Here is a 19,573-nt window from a genome sequence, read left to right as displayed (position 1 = left end):
ACACACATATAATGTATATATACCTAGATGTATATATAGCATTGCTCTTGAAAAAGTTTGTCTGATATCTGAAATACAACACATATTAGAAACAATAAAAACCAATCTGTGTATTTTGCAGGAGGAGAAACCAGAAATTAAAAGTTCAACTTCAAAAGGAAAACTAACTTAAAAGTTAACATAGTAAAGCATTCTGTCCCATTTCATGGTGGCAAGAATTATTATCTAGCCAAAGAAAGAAGAGACTATAAATAATCACATTTGATAAGGTCAAAATACATGGACAGTAAAACAAAGCTGTTGATTAAATTACAGTCAACTTTCAACAGATGTAATAGGGTTCATTCAGCATCTTACTTTGTGAAAATGTATAACTGGTTCTGCATGAATCCTTATAAGTTGTAAACATGATCTATATCCTTGGAAAAGTTGGGCAAATAATCTAAGGAAAACTGCTCGTACTTCTTTATCCTGAAAATGTAAAAAAGAAACATGTTAAGTAAATAAATTTGTAAAACAAAACAAAACAAAGCAAAACAAAACCCCAAAACCTAAGTAAAAAGAAATTAAAAAATTGTAAAGAGTGAGTGTTTTGATGCTTCTCACTCATTAAAGGGTCATTTGAGGCAATTCTGAGTAATGGGCTTGCAGTCCATCCCATCTATCCCTCCCATCCGGGCAGCAGCTCAGGTTGCTAAACAGTTCTTTGTATTGAATCCAATAAATAAGCTTGTCTTTAAGGCAGCTAATTTTCCTTTGGTAGAAAATAAGCCTGGGTCTGATCTGTTAGCATGTTAGAGAGGGGCATGTATGCTAACTCTTTTGTCTACCATATCTACCAAAAGAATTACAGTCACAGATTACAACAGGAAAAATCCAGTTCTTACACAGGTTTGCAAAGTTTACATAACATCTAAAAGTTTATTCTGGTATTAAAAAGGTGCGACTTAATAATTCCGTTTTGATAGTCCAGGGCTTGCTTTTTAAATAGCAAAATCTTAATTATGTTTCAAATGAAAGCTGTCTATTTTACTAATATACTGCAAAATCAGCCACAAATTTTATTGCCAAAACATTGTGGCAAATCAGTGACAAATTTTACTTGTCAACGATGTCTAGCACTATGACGCTCCTTCCTGGACATAAAGCTCACCTCCCTCCAAGAAACACACTGGGCAAAATAACAAGGGGTCCTTTGTTACACAATCACCTTTTGGCTTCTAAGTGGAGCTATTTCCATTCACTTTTTCTTTAAACTTGATTCTATTCCATTATGAACAATGTTTCCATTTTTTACAAAAGCTTTCTTTAAAATGTTTGTGTTTTTAGTTCTGATTCTCTGTTCTAGAATTGTTTGTCATTGGGGCCACAGTCTTACCCCTCCTCTCCTGGTCAGTGAGTGCCCAGACCCGTGGCTTCTCCAGAAGCAGGGTCTAGGACTGCCACTGGAATTACTGGCTTACAACTGGGGGCACTTTTTAGTATGATACACATTTGACTCTAACTTCACTCTACTTTTTAAACAAATCTACAGGATAAAAGCACAGCTCTCTTTAAAAATACCAAATTGACTTATTAAACTTACCAGCATTTTTGAATGTGATAAAGCTGTTCGTGGAGGAGGAAAAGCATGATCTGCTACTTCCAAATCTGGGTGTAAAATCTAAAGTACAGAAATTTTGTTATGTGAAAGGCTCCAGTATCAATAAAACATAATCTTTCATATGCTGGTACCATTAAGATAGAAAAATATCAGGAAAAGAATTATGGTACATTCCTTCCATGAAATATTAGTTAGACAGCTAAGTTAGATTGGTGGAAATTTTTTTTAGGACAAAACATGAAAAAAAGTTCTAGAAAGGAATATTTTATATTTTATATATATACAATATATATAAATATATAAAAAATCATATATTTAATATATAAAATATATTTTATAAAAATATATATTTTATAAAAGTATATATTTTTACAAAATATTTTTTATAAAATATATAAAATATATAAAAATAAATATATATAATACATATTCTATTTTTTCCAATGGAATCAGACTACATAATATATATATAGTCTGATTCCATTGGGAAACAATCACTAAATCTAAATACATATAAACAAGAATGAGAAGTTATAAAAAATAAGAGTAGTCATTTCTGGAAAAAGAATGATTAGGATAGAGCTATTTTTCTACACAGTTGATTTTAAAAAAACAAGCATTCGTCTTCCTGTTTCTTATTCTAATAAAATAACTGAAATATGGGGGAAGAAAAGAGTTAGCTTTTGAACTTCACAGTCCATCTAGAAAGATAAAGTTTAGTGAGATGTGACAAGAGTTAGAATTATATAAGGTATAATTAACTTATGCTAGGGAAAGCTAGGGGAAAACAAATAAGGAAATATTTGAGTACAATTCTGAAGGAAGTAGTGGGGGCATGGAGAAAAGAAGGGTCCATGCAAGATCTGCACAAAGAAAAAGATGAAACTTCAGTAGGATTCAGCAAATTCTGGTCTTCATATATTTTTCAAATACTAAGGTTCCTTGATAGTATACTTAGAATAGACAGAAGCATGAAAACAGTGCTTAAAATAACAGTAAAATACTGACAATATGTAGCACTCTATCCTCTGTACACTGTATTAATGCCTTGGCATCTCCACATCCACTTAGTTATTAAACAATTGAAGTATTTTACTGCCATTTGATTACAATTATTTACTAACTATAAAAAGCTCATATACTTGCCAGTCAAATCTCCTTAAGGCTTTATCAATTTTGATCCTACTTGACAATATACTGTGTTCTGATATCTAATTCCAGGACCTCACTATAACATAATATTCACCACTGTGCTTGATAAACATAATAATAGCTATCCTCAGTTTTTGCCAGAAATGAATTTTATACTTTGAATTTGCTGGTCTGAGTGTTGTATGCTAAAAGTATCACTATGTAGCATTTCTCCTGCTAGGAGTCTCTGATTTAAGAATTAAAATCTCAGTTAATTATTTTATTTATTTTTATTGCAAAGTCAGATATACACAGAGGAGGAGAGGAAGATCTTCTGTCCGCTGATTCACTCCCTGAGCAGCCTAATGGCCTGAGCTTAGCTGATTTGAAGCCAGGAGCTAGGAGTCTCCCCCAGGTCTCCCATGCGGGTGCAGGTCCCAAGGCTTTGGGCCATCCTCCACTGCTTTCCCAGGCCAAAAGCAGGGAGCTGGATGGGAAGTGGAGCTACCAGGATTAGAACCATTGCCCATATGGGATCCTGGCGTGTTCAAGGCAAGGACTTTTGCTGCTAGGCCACTGTGCTTGGCCCCAAATCTCAGTTAATCTGATACTTAATCCCTGGATAATTATTAATATCATAAGAATATAACCATATATAAATTTCATCACTAGAATTTCTCTAAAAACATTAAGCTTACTTTAATCATTTATATACTATCTTCCCAGCATTTGCTTTATCCATACACCAGCTGTGCAACTACACTTAATATTTTTCTATAAACTGTCTTTAAAACCATTGACCTTTTTAAACCTAGAATTTTTCTTAGAAGATATTTGTCAAGTGAAAGGTTTTACATTTTGAAGGAATATTAAAATTAGTAGATGATAATTAGAATAAAAATGATTCGCCACATACCATCCAAAGTCACTTTGGGAAAGTCACTTAGTCACTTCTGAATAAAATAATCATCCTAGAGATAAATAGGTCTAGTGATGGGATATGATTTGCTCAATAATATCATGTGACAGAATGAAGACTGTAACTCAGGTCTCCTGCATCATATCCTAGTTTCCTTTGCACTCTATCAAGGCTTGTATTACAGATTACCTTATGGAAAGCCAGTGTTCTCTAAATATTTCCACTTTCTAGAATAAATATATATTATTATACAGCATTTTATAGGATATTTATATATTATTATAATAACATAAGCAATAATACATATTTTAAAGTTTTCTGAGACTAGAACCAGCTCAGTAATCTTAGATTTCTAGGTTGATATTTAGGGGAAAAAACCTTTAAACAGCCTAGGCTAGAATATTACTAAAGGAGAACATAAAGGTGCTTGTCCTAACAATATTTTAGAAAAGAATATAAAATGTCTAGGGTTCATTTTTCTGATGACAAATAAATGAACACCTAAAAGGCAGTTAGTAAAACAATGACCTTAAATATCAACTAAGGCAAGGTTTGGTATTCCAGTAGGTTAGGCCATTGCTTTTGATGGAACACTAATTGTTCTAGCTGTTCTACTTCTGATTCCTTCCAGTTCCCTATTAGCACAAAAGAAAAGGCAATGGAAGGTTGGACCAAGTACTTGGTCCCCTATAATTCAAGTGGGAGACAGGAGTTCTGGGCTCCTGGCTTCAGCTTGGCTGAAGTTCCAACCATTGAAGCCATTTGGGAAGTGAACCAGCAAATGGAGGTTTTTTTTTTTTTTTTTTTTCTCTCTCTCCACTTGCTCTGTCACTCTACATTTCAAATAAACAAATCATTTTTAAACTAAGATGAGGCTGGCACAGTGGCGTAGCAAGCTAATCCTTTGCCTATGGCATCAGCATCCCATATGGGCTTCAGTTTGAGTCCTGGCTTCCCTTCTAAGTAAGCTCCCTCCTAATGGCCTGGCAATGCAGTGGGAGAGGGCTCATAGCTTTGGAACCATGCACCTACATGAGAGACCCAGAAGAAGCTCCTGGCTCCCAGATTTGGATCAACTTAGCTCTGGCTATTGTGGCCATTTGGGGACTGAACTAGTGGATGGACAATCTCTGCCTCCCTCTTTCTCTCAGTAACTCTTTCAAGTGACATTAACAAATCTTTTAAAAACAAATTAAGTTAAAAAATGAAAAAAATTAAATTTGTGTTGACAACAAAAATCCAGATCACAAGATATTTTAAAACTTTACTGCATATAATGCTTGACACTTTCAGAATAAATAAGTCACATCTATCTACAGTAATCTGAAAGCACAAGACACTGTCATACCACTTTGCAGGCACCACATCCACCAAGGAAAAATGAGATGCCAATAAGGAGTTTGGAGACGACAGGTAAATTTCAGGAAGTGAGGATTTTAGGGAATTCAGGGATTTAGAGGAAAATTTTTTTTTTCTTGACTTTGTAACAGTATACCCAATAACTAGAACAGTATCTGACATATGATAGTAATTATATGAAAACCACAATGAAGGTAGATTAAATATTGAGTTAGTATTCAAAGTAGAACCTTTAGTTAAGGTTCTACAAATGGAGAATTCTATTCTAAATACTGTATTAGAATAAATAATTTCAAACATATAATCCTCTTTCAAATGATTCAACTGACAATTATTTTTGGATTCCAATTAACTTGTGTCAGATTTACATCAACAGAAAAATCATTATTTAAAAAGGAAATCATACCAAAGAAAGAGCTGCTTGAGTCTGATGTAGGAGAGGTTCTGGAAGGGAAGAGAGGTGGATGCATTCTGGAATTTTAATAGTGCCTCCATCCAAATCTGCTATGATTACATCTAGCTGCAAGAGAAAAAAATTGAACCTATAATTAATAAAACACATTTACTGTCAAGCAAATTAATTTGGCCCTAATTTAAAATGAAAAGATCTAGGTGTGAGAAATTTTTTTTGTTTCTACTTATTTATAATTTAAAAATAATGTTTACATAGTTGATGAGGGTGGGAAGGATCAGGGGTTAGGGGAAAGTGGGTGAGACCATTGTTTCAAGTTTTCTTTTCTTCCTCCTTTATCTGGGGGAAAGAGGCAGATGAGGGCAGAAGCCATACTCAGCCTCCCAACTGCCTTAGTATCCGATGATGGGGAATGGCCACCCAATCTCATCCCAGGGTCCCCAGTGTGCAGCATGCCCCAAGGGTTCTGCTGAAGTGGTTTCAATAGTTCTGAAATGCTGTTGATCTTGCTGATTCAATGATGAGGAAATCCTTCCAAGGTCCATTGGCTGACAGAATTAGCCTTAGAGTCTCCATCTGCCCAGATATTTGCTGTCAACACTTGGCTGAAGTAGTTGTCCAACTTGTTCTGCTCTCCTTCCTCTGCTATGGTACCAGATGTCCTCTACAGGTCCCAATGGACTGCTATATCCTACTTGTGCATCTGGACCTGCCGTCCACTGCTCTGTCTTTTCCACTGAAGAGGCCCAGTTCTGACATATGGTCAGACCACAGATCCTGCAATTCTCCCCATGGTTGGAGTTCTGAGTCCAGAGGTTCAGTTGGAGGGATCCCCAGAGAACCCTTGTCTAAGGTAATCCCAGACCTCTCGTGTGTGCTTGCCAGTACAGGGTCTGTCTCAGCCAGTCACCCTCATCAGCCTATACACACTCTGGTAATTAAAATTGCTGGGTCAGGTCTATCTCCAGCCCCATTTCTTACACAAACCAATGAATGCTGCAGCCCAAATCAACCCAACCTACTACACACTTGGTCTCATGTACACCAGTGGGAACTGCAGCCTAGTTAGAGCGATCCTCCAATAACCGCCATCAGGCCTGCCATTGTCCCCAGAAACAGAATTCTGAGTTCATGGCTTCCGTGTACAGGTTTTTCTACCTTCTTGGTAATCAAGTGACTAAGTTTCTGTCCATTAAACGTGAAAAGTGATGCATACAGTTCCAGCCAGGTAAGACAAGACTACGTAATGTTCTCCTATGCTCTTTCCTCTTCCTAATGGCTAAGCTCATGAACTAGAAGCAAACAATACTTACGCACTCAAATGATTAAAGTACCTGAGGGTTTTCATTGAGAAACAAGCAGGAAACAAAACTGGACTTTGGATGATTTCACTGAGTAAACTTGTGTTGCACAACTGATGTTCTTTATGAATTGCTATATGAATACCAAATTTGATTTTGAATGCTCTACTGTGGCACTTTAATCATATCTTTATTAAATGGTTAAAAGCAATCAGTATGTATATTGAGTACTTAAGAAAAAAATTTACATTCCACATTTTATAAGAGTCTGTTTAAAAATAACTTACCGAAAAATGTAACAGAAACTAACCAGATTAGTAAAGTTTTGATACTGATAATGTGATTATAACTCAATTTTAGTTTATTCATTAAAATATAACAGATTTAATTTGCCAGCACCTGGTTTTTCCTATCTCCAGTGCTGCTTATATTCAGTGCTAATAAAATTATCTATAAACCAGATGGGCATGCTTCAAATTAGTAATAATTAGATTTTTCTGAATATGTTTACTGATTTATGCATGTTTTATATAATGATATCAAAATTAAATAGGAATATATATTAACATATAAGCTTAGGCAGAATGATTACAAGTAAGGGTTTTGTTAAAAATTATGCTATTGGATAATTTTCTATTAAATGAAACCTATGATATGATTACATGTGTAATCACGTGCTTAGATATTGCAGAAATCTTCTTTTATATTCCTGATGTATATTGATTAAATTTCTGCCTTTGTGAGCTACAAAAATATTACTCTTCTTCAATATGACAGCCCATAAATATTATCTAACAGCATTAGAACCCAATAAAATTTACTTAGTAAATTATGAAACTTTCTTAATTGTTTTTAATGGATGACTTTGAAAAAAATTATTTACTTATTTATTTACTTTTTAATTTTAAAGGTAGATTTACAGAGAAGAGGGAGATAGACTCCATCCAATGCTGGTTCATTCCCTAAATGGCTGCAACACCCAGAGCTGGGCAGGTTCAAAGCCAGGGGCATGCAGCTTCCTCTGGATCGGCCACATGAGTGCAGAGTCCCAAGGACTTTGGCCACTCTCCACTGCTTTATCAGGCTACACTAGCAGCTAGTGGGTAAGAAGTAAGGATGCTGGGATTTGAACCAGTGCCCACATGAGATTCCAGCTCCAAAGGTGAAACCTTAACCCAATACCGTGGAACCAATCCCCAAAATCTTGACACTCCTGGATATTCTCTACATTCCTTATTTTGTTATAATTCCTTTAAAAGTATAATACTTTTAAAGAAATACTTTTGGAACTCTAACAGTGTTATATCAGAACTGACTTGAACAGAGTATTATTTTTCCTTATTTGGTATTTGCATGCATAGGGCATAGGAATATACAGTTTGGTGGGACTCACAACAAACTTGTGTTTCATTGGAAATTCATTGCTTTTTGCAAATTTTGTTATTTGTAAGATGCTCAGGAATGAAAAAAATATGTATTTGAAAGGCAGAGTGACAGAAAGGGAGACGCACACACATACCTTCCATCTGCTGAATGGCTACAAAAGCCAGGGATGTTCCAGGCTGAAGCCAAGGAGCCAGAAACTTCCATTCTGGTCTCCCATGCTGATGCCAGGGACCCAAGTATTTGAGCAATTTTCTGCTGCTTTCATAGGAGCATCAATAGGGAGTTGCAATGGAAATGGAACAATCAGAACAAAAACTGGTGCTCCAAAACGGGATGTTGGTAATTGTAGGCAGTGGCTTAACCAGTGCATAATGCTGGATTCACTTTACTTAAAATTATGAATAAATTAAACACCAACAACCAAAGTCTAACATGAATAAATGGATCATTTTATCTTTTTTTATAGGATAAAAATTACACAATCATAAATTTAACCTGACAAGAGTGGTATTTAAGAATATTAAGGGAGGGGGTGGTACTAGTGCTTGGCTCCTGCAACCACGTGGGAAACCCTGATGGAATTCTAGACTCATGGCTTCAGCCTGGCTCAGCTCTGGCACAGTTACTGCAGAGTTCATTAGTGGATGACAATCCCTCTCTCTCTTACTGCCTTTCAACTAAATAAATCAATCTTTAAAAAAATTTAATGGGTTGCTGGTGCTGTGGTATAGTACATTAAAGCTCCGTTTGCCTTGTTGGCATCCCATATTGGTATCACTTCAAATTCTAGTTGTTCCACTTTTGATCTAGCTACCTGCAATGTGCTTGGGAAAACAGTGGAGGATGGTTCAAATCCTTGGGCCCCTGAACCCACATGGAAGACCCGGACAAAGCTCCAGGCTCAAGGATTTGGATTAGTCCAGCTCCAGCCATTGCAGTCATTTGGTAGAGTAGACCAGAGGGTGGAAGATCTGTCTCACCTCTCTATAAATCTGCCTTTAAAAAAATTAAATAAAATCTGTGGCCAGCATGATGGTTCAATAGGCTAATCCTCTACCTGCAAGCACCAGCATCTCATATTGGTGCTGGTTGGTGTCCTAGCTGGTCCAGTTCCACTTTCCATCCAGCTCCCTGCTTGCAGTCTGGGAAAGCAACAGAGGACGGGCCAAAGCCCTGGGACTCTGCAACCCTGTGGGAGACCCAGAAGTGGCTCCTGGCTTCGGGTCAGCTTAGCTCCAGCCATTGCAGCCATTAGGGAGTGAACCAGTAGATGGAAGATCTTTTTCTCTCAGTCTCTTCTTCTGCCTTTCCGACAGAAACAAATACAACTTAATAAATAAATAAATAAATAAATAAATAAAGTGTTAAAAAACCAGACTATTAATGGAGGTGGCTGTGGTGTAGTAGATTAAGCCATGCCTTAGGACACCTACATCCCATGAATTCCATCTATTCTGCTTCTAATCCAGCTTCCTGGTAACCTGCTGGAAAAGCAGCTAATTATGCCCAACTACTTGCATTCCTGTAACAAGCATGGAAAACCTGGAATGGGGTTCTTGGCTCCCAACTGTGAGCTGCTTTAGTCCTGGCTGTTGGGGACTTTTGAAGAGTGAATCAGTGGATGGAAGATTTCTCTCTCTGCCTCTCCCTGAGTTCCACTGAGTGTCCTACCCACCACCAATCTGCTATTCAAATGAATAAATATTTAAAAAATAAAGAATCTTAATGATTTCCTTCTTAAAATCTTCTATACATGGCGTTGGTGCAGTGGTGTAGCACCCTAATCCTCCACATATGGCTCTGGCACCCCATTTTAGTGTCAGTTCATGTTTATGAAATAAATAAATCTTAAGAAAAGTCCATACTTGCTGTAAGGCATAATTAATATATTTAGATTCTTCAGTGATGTTTTTCCTTTAGTCATTTATCTCTACTGGTAATGTAATAGTAAGTTGACAGTTGAAATGATAGAGGACTCAAAGTATGATCAACTCTAGACTCAATAACATGAAGCTTAAAAAATGAACACACAGGGACCAGTGCTGTGGTTTAGCAGGCAAAATTGCTGCCTGCAGTACCAGAATGCTGGCTGCTTCACTTCTGATCCAGCTCCCAGCTGGGAGATGCAGTTACAGATGGTCCCAGTGCTTGGAGCCATGCCAACCACCTAGGAGACCCAGATGAAGCTCCTGGCTCCTCGTTTTGGCCGGCTCAGTCCTGGCCACTGCAGCCATTAGGGAGTGAGGCAATGGATGGAAGACTACTGTCTATGTCTTTCCTTCTCTCTGTGTAATTCTAACCTTTAAACAAATCAATAAATCTTTAAAAAAAACAATCAAAACAGCTTTAAAATACATGAATACTTACAAGTTCATGGATATCAGTTTTAAAGACAGAATGTACTCCAATAATGAAAGGTGTTGGGGAACTTAGAACTTCTAGCAGCTGAGCTGGAAGAATGGGGATATAAGGATAGCTGGAAACAATGAAAATATTTGTAAGATACATTTGTTTTGCTATGATACAAACATTTCCTTTCATTTTTATGTTGGATACATTTTCGTTGTCTGTGTTTACAAATGATCAATACTGTTATGCCTATTAATATTAAAATATTGACAGGAACAACTGAAAATATTTATGTGAAAGATATGACCAGACCAGTAAATGGAACCCAGGCTAATTTTCTTGTCTCTTATTTCTCTTAGGCAAGTAATCTCTTCAGGTCTTTTAATATTGCTTGAAAATATTTTTCCTTTTATAGAAACCTGACATTAGATAGTAACATTGATATTCTGATGAGGCCTCTGCTCTTGGCGCTGGGCAATAAAAAATTTATGTATATAAAATGATTACTCAGATTTCACCTCCTGTACTTACTGTTTACATCAACTAGGAACAGCAAACAAACAAAAAAGAAGACAGGCTAGGAAGATATTATTTTATTTAAAAGGCTAAGGCAGGAACCTAGACAAAACATTTAATAGAAATTATTGAGGTAGTGAGAATTTTATCTAGTTTGTATAAATTTATGTTTCTTATATGTTGCAATTATGAGACTGACTGAACAGTATCAATTCTGTAACACTATTATGCATCATTTTTTTTACTTTTTTATTGTGGAAAATTTTCACAGATCATTAAAATATATAAGGAGGAAAACTTATAATGAAACTTCACTATCAAGCTCAGCTGACAAGACACAATCCACAGTTACATGTATTTAAATTCACTTTTGTTCCCTTTTCTGCTAAAGATTTTTAAGCAAACCCCATGTATCATTAATGTGTCATAAATATGTAAATACTTTAGGAGGTGCCTAAAAAAGATAAAGGCTATTTTTATTAATAAATGCAACATTGTTAGAATATCTAAATGAACTGATTCTTTAATACCAATTAGTTAACACTTCTTAAACACTTTTATCAGACTATTAAAACAGAATTAAGTGTTGCTGACAATACTATTTAAATACTGTTTTTACAAAGCTGGTCAACATGTAAATTTGGTAGGTAAGATTTTATCAGAATTGTGACTCTCTTAATGGTATAACTTTGTAGATTGTGCTCATGTGGCTCAAAATCATTGTACAATGATATTCTGATTTACAATCAATAAGCAATACACAAGTTTGGCATAAATAAAATTATCAAATAAAAATCTTACCTATATTTGAGAGGAAACATTAAAGATTCCAGGGCTCTGCAGGCATCACTAAGTCTCTGAAAACTTGCGGAATGGAAGAGAACTTTATTTTCTGTGAGTACTGCACAAAAGAGGCTGAGGACATTTTGAATTCCTGAAAACACAAAGGGAGAAGCTTATAAAATGCATTTAATTTTATATCTGTTGCTGACCATCACAGACTTAAGATGCCATGGAAAAGAATAAACAAAGCCAATAATTTTGGAATCTTGGAAAGAAAATGCCAGAATAAACTATGACAAATTATAAATTGCATATAACCTGTGGGTCTGTTTTCCCAGATATCATCTTTTTACTTTCCAAATCAGTGTAACACTCATTGATAACAGTGGTTGATTGAAAAAATACTATTAACTTCTTCTCAACTTTATCTCCAAAGCCTGTACTTAAGTTCCTGTTTTAGACAGTGGAATTGTTTCTACCAACATTTTTTTCCACTATATGTCTGGTGTTAATATAATCATACTGGCTTTGTTTTGAAAATTGTATACCCCTTTCCATCTTTTTTATTGAATATTTATTTGTTGAAAAGGCAGAATGATAGGGAGATGGAGAAGGTGAGAGAAAATTTTTTCACTTGCTACTTCACTGCCGAAATGGCTACACCAGTTCAGCCTGCTTTAGGCTAAAGCCAGGATTCAGGAACTCCATCTGGATCCCCCAAGTGGGTAGCTCTAGTCTAAGTCTTGGACCATCATCTGTTGCCTTCCCAGGCACGTTATCAGCACCTACACTGAAAGCTGAGCACATGGGACTTGAACAAGAGCTGAATTCAGCATGGGTTGCTTACTCAGTTCTATGAAAATGTCACCCAATCTTTGTAACTCAGACCTTCTCTTCTTCAACACATATCCTTGATATATTTTTATACAAAGCCTAAAAATCTGTGACATGTTTTAGCACTTCATTCTTTTTCATGAACAAGCAGCATCATTTCCTTGTATGCATATACCATATTTTGATTTTTCCATTTGTTCGTCCTTTGATAAGCATCATAGTAGTTCCTACCTTTTAGCTATTAGGAATAGTACTTCTCTCAACATGCATACACACATACTCATTTCAGTATCTGTAATTCTTTTGAGTATATATCTAAAAGTGGAATTATAAAGTTACATGTGACTTTTATGTTTAATGTTTTAAGAATTGTTTCTTACAGCAGTTGGACCATTTTACATTCTCATCAGCAACATGTGAATGTTCTGATTTCTCATCCTAAATAACACATTTGTGGTTTTTCTTTTAAAAATGTATCAAGGTGATATCACATTTTGGTTTTTTTTTTTAAATGTGTTGCAGGGTCTGGCATGGTGGCCTAGCAGCTAACATTCTTGCCTTGAACACGCCGGGATCCTGTATGGGTGATGGTTCTAATCCTGGTAGCCCCATTTCCCATCCACCTCCCTGCTTGTGCCCTGGAAAAGCAGTCGAGGACAGTCCAAAGCCTTGGGACCCTGTACTTGCCTGGGAGACCCAGAAGAGGCTCCTGGCTCCTGGCTTCATATGGGTTCAGCTCCAGCCATTGAGTTACTTGAGGAATGAATCACTGGACAGAAGATCTTCCTGCTCTCTGTATAACTGCCTTTCTTTTTTAAAAAAAATGTGTTGTAACATATTTGTTTGCTTAGTAGGTAGAACAACAGAGTAGAAGCAGAGAAAAGGAGAGAGGAGAGAGAAGAGGGGAAGAGGGTGGGTGAGGGAGAGAGGAAGAGAGAGAAAACAGAGAGAGAGAAAGAGAGAGAAGAGGGAGGGAAGGAGGAAGAGAGAGAGGGAGAGAGGGCAGAGAAATGGATGTGGGAATGGGGAGACCGAAGGAAGACAGAGGAGAGTAATACTTTCTACTATTTTTAGTCTCATCTTTAACAAATAGTTTTAGAATTTAAAAAATTTACTTGAAACCAACAGTTACAGAGTGAAGAAGAGAGAAGGAGAGAAAGGGAGGGAAGAAGGGTGAGAGAAGGTGGGAAAAAGGGAATGAGAGGGAGAGGAATGGAAAAAGGAAGGGGGAGAGAGAGAGAAAAAGAGAGAGAGTGAGAGAGAAAGAGAGAGAGTGAGAGTGAAAGACACAGATAGGAGTGGAGGGAGGGGGAGAGAGGGAGAGAAGGAGAATGAATTTTCCATCCACTGGTTCACTTCCCACACGGAAGCAGGGCTGGGCCAGGTCAAAGCTAGGAGCTTCATTTGGGTCTCCCAAATGGTTGTAGGGACCAAAGCATCTTGGCTATCTTCTGCTACTTTATTAGGCACAGCAGCAGGGAACGGGATCAGAAGTGGAATAGCTGGGACTCAAACTGGTACCTGTATGGGATGCCAGTGTAGCATGTAGCAGTTTAATACATTGTACCACAAATACCAGCCCCTAACGCTGTTTATTTTTAATGATTTCCCTGTTGATTACATTGTGTATCTTAAATTACACACCCCCTTTCAGGTGAGTTCTATAAATCTAATCAAATATAGCAAAGTTGTTCCATTATAGCTCCACTTTCTTCCCTTTCCTCTGTGTTTCTTTTGTCATATATAACATCTTTATGGTAGAAACGCAACAACATGCTGTTGTAATTACTATTGATTACATTTGAGTGTTTTTTTAAATTAAGAGAAACATAGTCTTTTATATTTATCCATAAATCTGACATTCCACTGTTATTTATTTCTTTATGTGAACTGCTATATCTTTGTTTCTGCCTAAAGGATTTCCTTTTGTATTTCCTATACAGAAGATCTGTCAGGAGTGAAATGCAAATATATTTTAGTTTGGAATATCTTTGTTTTTGAAAGATAGTGTTTTCAGAAATAGAATTCCTTTCTGATGGCTCTTATTTCATTTCAGCACATTGCATGTGTCACATCAATGCCCCTGGCATCCACTATTTCTCATGATAGATCAGGAACAGCTGAGTTAGTCTATTGGTTAACAGTGCTAAATAGGTTTTTTGTTGTTCTTAAGAATTCTAATATTTTTAGGTATCTAACAATGCATTACCTAAATGGGTTTACTGTTCTCAATCTTCACTAAGCTTCTAGGATCTACAGATTGGTTTTCATAAATTTTTGAATTTTTTGAACATTATTTCTTAAAATATTTTTTTCTAATCATTCCCCACCATCATCCATGGAAAATATCCAGTACAAGCATACTATTATTGTGTCAAATTTTTTGAGTGCCTGTAATGTTATTACAATCCCTCTTTCCATATTAGTTCATTTCTACTAACTGTTCATCTAATTTAACAGATTTCTTTCTGCTACCTCAAATGTGCTATTAAGGGGCTGACACTGTGACACCAGCACCCCATATGTGTGCTAGTATGTGTTCTGGATGCTCCACTTTCAATCCAGCTCCCTGCTAATGACCTTGAGAAAGTAGAAGATGGCCCAAGTGCTTGGGTCCCTGCACCCACATGGGAGATCTGGTGGAAGCTCTTGGCTCCTGGCTTCTGCCTGGAGCACTTTTGGCCCTTGCTGTCATTTGGGGAATGAAGCAGCAGATGGAAGATCATTCTTTTTCTTCCTCTTTCTATAACTCTGACTTTCAAATAGATAAAAAACAAATCCTTTAAAAGAATGTGCTGTTAAGCCTAAATAGTAAACATTTCATTTCAATTATTATATTCTTCAATTCTTTAATGTTTTCTTTCTTTTTTTTTTTTTAAAGATTTATTTTATTTTCATTACAAAGTCAGATATACTGAGAGGAGGAGAGACAGAGAGGAAGTGGAGCTGCCGGGATTAGAACCAGCGGCCATATGGGATCAAGGCAAGGACCTTAGCCACTAGGCCACGCCGCCAAGCCCTATTCTTTAATGTTTTCTATAAAGATTTATTCATGTATTAAAATGCAGAATTATAGCACATGGTGAAAAAACAAAGGAAAAGATATCTATTTGCTGGCTCTCTCCCGAACTGGTTGCCGCAGCCTGGACTGGACCAGGCCAAAGCAAGGAGTCTGGAACTCCAGCTTGTCTCCCAAATGTGTGGCTTGGGCCAAGTACTTTGGCACCTGCTGTAGCCTTCCCAAGTGCATTAGCAGGGAGCTGGATCACAAGTGGGGCAGCTTAGATTGAACGGGTACTCATCTGGGATGCTGGCATCATGGGCAGTGAGCTTAACGTGCTGCAGGCGCCAGCCTTCAATCTGGTAATTACTATTTGATGTTTTCCCCTACAATTATATTTCATTTTGAGATTGCCAAGGTGTTGAGTCTCTTAGTATATTTGTTCTCATTCTTTCAATATGGTTTCCATGAACTCTTTTAGCATATTCATAGTGACTGATTTGATCCCTTTATCTGCTAAATCCAAACAGAATCAGACAATATTATTTGTTTCCTGAGTATGGGTTATACTTTGTTATTGAATGCCTCTCAGTTTTTTCAAGAATTGGATATTACACACACATGCACACACACACATTTATATATGTAAGCTCTATTTCTCCCCTATAGGTCTTCATTTCCACAGGAGCATCATTGCTTTAAGTTGCAGGATTCATTTTTCTTGTGCTATTGATTCCTTTATCAGTGATTCAATATTTTATTACTGTTACCATTATTTTAAGATACAGTTCTATAGGCTCTGGGATTTCCCTTAAATCCCTCTCTAGATCCCCTTCCTCCACACGTTGATTTCTCCTATATTAACACAACAGTATAGTTCTTCGTAAAGTCATGATTCCATCACTGCAGAAATGGACAACGGCAGAGACTCCAGCATTCTATTGTCAAGATATAATAAATAGTTTCATTGGGAGTCCATTTTGGTCTGGAAGTAGAGATGCATATTGCATTATACCCTCATATCTGGATATAACGGTTTCCATTACATAGCTAACATCCCCTTAAATGAGAAGCCACAAAAGAACATAAAAAGAGGAAGAAAAATAGAAATTTACAATGCCAAGAAGTTAGGCAACATGCTACCAAATAACAAGTGCACAGCTGAAGAAATGAAAAAGAAAATCAAGAATCTTCTTGAAGAAAATGATGCTACTTTATGACCTATGTTCTCTTGGGCCCGGTGGTGTGGCCTAGTGGCTGAAGTCCTCGCCTTGAACAGGCCAGGATCCCATACGGGCCCTGGTTCTAATCCCGGCAGCTCCACTTCCCATCCAGCTCCCTGCTTGTGGCCTGGGAAAGCAGTCGAGGACGGTCCAAAGCCTTGGGATCCTGCACCCGTGGAAGAGGTTCCAGGTTCCCTTCTTTGGATCGGCACAGCACTGGCCGTTGCAGTCACTTGGGGAGTGAATCATCGGATGGAAGATCTTCCTCTCTGTCTCTCCTCTCTGTATATCTGACTTTGTAATAAAAATAAATAAATCTTGTTTTTTTTTTTTTTTTAAAAAAGATGTTCTCTTGACAGAGAAAATATCACCTGCCCCCAAAAAAAGGCAAATGTGAAGAATATTCCAGTGATTCAATCTTAAAATTCATTTTATTATTTAGCAATGTTACCTACAGGTTGTTTCTGTGTTGGAATGGCTCGATGGTCAGCCTGTAATTTGGGAGAGATTATATTCAAATATCTTGAGGTGACAAAGGTTTCATGCACTGTTTATCAACTGTTATGTGGGTTGGCCCACACCGATCATTTGGCCTGTTTTCAAATCTCCTCTCACTTTCAGCGGAGCTCTCCAGGGTGTTCCTGCACATAGACATAATTTCCCAAGTAGCCAGAGATGTAGAAAAACCTTATTTAGCCTTTCCACAACTGTCTCTTGACATATTTAAATTTTCCTCTTCTCTCCTGATACATTTCTGGCTCTTTTCCCACCAGCTCTAACTAGGATATAACTGACAAGCAGAGTTGGAGTTTATTTTCTCCTCAGTTCAATACTTTCACTTACAATGATATTGTAGATTTTAGTCCCAATAAAATCCACCTCTCTTGGCAGTAATACTGCTGGTTTTCTAGGTAGCACCACCCTGGTTAAACTACCACTTTCACTGACAGTCGAAATGTGGGAAGGGGAGAATCACCAGGTAAAAATATTGTAGACTTTTGACTTTTTTCCCCAAAGTTCTAGCATGAATAAATGATTTCCCATTTGTTGTTCACTTTTGGTCCATTTTCAGTGTCTACAGTTATATATAATAATTTGTCCAATCTTACAATTTTTTTTTTGGAGAAGGGACTTCATGAACTTCTTCACACTGCCATAATCTCAAGTACTTCTTTTGTCATGTTAATTTCTCTTCCAAATTTAGTTCAATGCTGTCCAACTTCAACAAAAATATAATTGATATCTTTCTTTATAACTAATAGGCACTGTGTAGCAAGATACTTTTAAGAGCCCACTAAGGAGCAGGAATGTGGCACAGCACGTTAAATCAGTGCCTGCAACACTGGTATCCCATATGAACATGGGTTCTAATCCAACATCCTGCTGATGCACCTGGAAAATGAGCAGAAACCAGTGAAAGTTCTCAGGCCCCTGCACCCACATGGGAGATCTGCTTGGGTCTAGCCCAGCCCCAGCCACTGTGGTCATCTAGGGTGAAAACTAGAACATGGAAGATTTTTCCATCTTTCCCTTTCTCAAAAATTCTGCATTTCAAATAAAACAATAAATTTTTAAGGCTCTGTAAACAATCTTGTTATGTCTGCCTACATTTATCATCTATTCATGATTGTTGCCAGAGCAAGCCTTTACCACAATGCTAACTGAATGACTTTAAAATCTAATTATTGGGTGATCTACGCACAAGAGATTATTTGTACTGATTTAGCAATTTCTTGTAAGTGACGCTATTTAAAACACAAAGCTTATTTTAAAAAATTCAGTAGATATAGTACTTTCTGATGATTGCTGTGACAAATTACCACAACCTGGAGGCTTAAAAGAATACAAATTTATTATCTTACAGTTCTGGTGGTCAAAATCTGATTGATCTAGTTGGCTTTCCAACTTCTAGTAACTTTCCATATGACTTGGCTAGTGGCTATCTTCCATCTCTAATGCCGACAATGGCCAATTTTCTCACACTGTGTCCCTCTGATATGAGTATCAAATAAAGAGGGAAGAAGTAAGGCAGGCAGTTCTGAGGGACCTTTACTACTCATATTAATAATATCGGGCAGCATACTTTATAAAGCAGAGGAAATACTACATAATCATTTATGTATATAAAAATACTGTAAAATCATAAATGAGTTAAGGACAATTGCCTGGTACTTAAGGTATGCTTCTGATTATCCAGAAACTTGATAATGTAACACACAATAACATACGTGTTTGACTGAAGAATTACTTAAATTTTGCATGGTTAAAACACCACAGGCTTTCTCAAGTTTTACATCAAATATTTTATGAAGTTTCATGAATCCTTTTTATTCCAATGTAACAATGCTTGCTTCTGTGTTCATTTTAGAAATTCAATTTTAAGCCACTGGACTGTTTCCTAGTCTTCTGAAGCTCAACATCCATCTAAAGCTGCAATGACAGCAGAGCAGACAATCTGAAAAACATTCTAGTGATAACGCCTCCTGATTTCACTGCAATGGTACATATACACATCCTGTTGACTACTTTAAATAGAAAAAGTCTGAAAAACTTCCTGATCAAGTTTTTCAAGATGTTCTCAGTTCTAAAATTCATTGCATTAAGCATATCTGTTTCCTGTCTTGGGGTGGGGGTGGGGACTTTCCTCTAGAACCCCAGTCTTCTTTGAACAATTATGAAATACTGAAGGAACACTGTGTCTCAGCTTTAAAATGAATAAATTGAGGAACAGAGGTTATGCTTTCAAGATAGGATAT

The 19,573-nt window shown here is 36.8% G+C and overlaps 1 protein-coding gene across 4 annotated transcripts in view; it reads right to left on the bottom strand.

Annotated features, from left to right (window-relative positions):
• The window catches only part of SBF2 (SET binding factor 2), a 416,533-nt gene that overhangs the window by 195,249 nt on the left and 201,711 nt on the right, over positions 1 to 19,573 (bottom strand). For all 4 annotated transcript variants that reach the window (XM_036494152.2, XM_004593793.3, XM_058663392.1 and 1 more), the window contains exons 7-11: positions 11,778 to 11,910; positions 10,479 to 10,587; positions 5,419 to 5,532; positions 1,586 to 1,663; positions 358 to 471 (exon numbers count right to left, since the gene is read on the bottom strand). In XM_036494152.2, the coding sequence (XP_036350045.2) occupies positions 358 to 471; positions 1,586 to 1,663; positions 5,419 to 5,532; positions 10,479 to 10,587; positions 11,778 to 11,910 (548 nt within the window). The remainder of the gene's footprint in view (positions 1 to 357; positions 472 to 1,585; positions 1,664 to 5,418; positions 5,533 to 10,478; positions 10,588 to 11,777; positions 11,911 to 19,573) is intronic.

The sequence above is a fragment of the Ochotona princeps genome, chromosome 4 (genome assembly GCF_030435755.1).
Source record: "Ochotona princeps isolate mOchPri1 chromosome 4, mOchPri1.hap1, whole genome shotgun sequence".
Taxonomy (NCBI): Eukaryota; Metazoa; Chordata; class Mammalia; order Lagomorpha; family Ochotonidae; genus Ochotona; species Ochotona princeps.
Note: the sequence above shows the minus strand (reverse complement) of the source record. Positions and strands in the feature narration are given on the sequence as shown.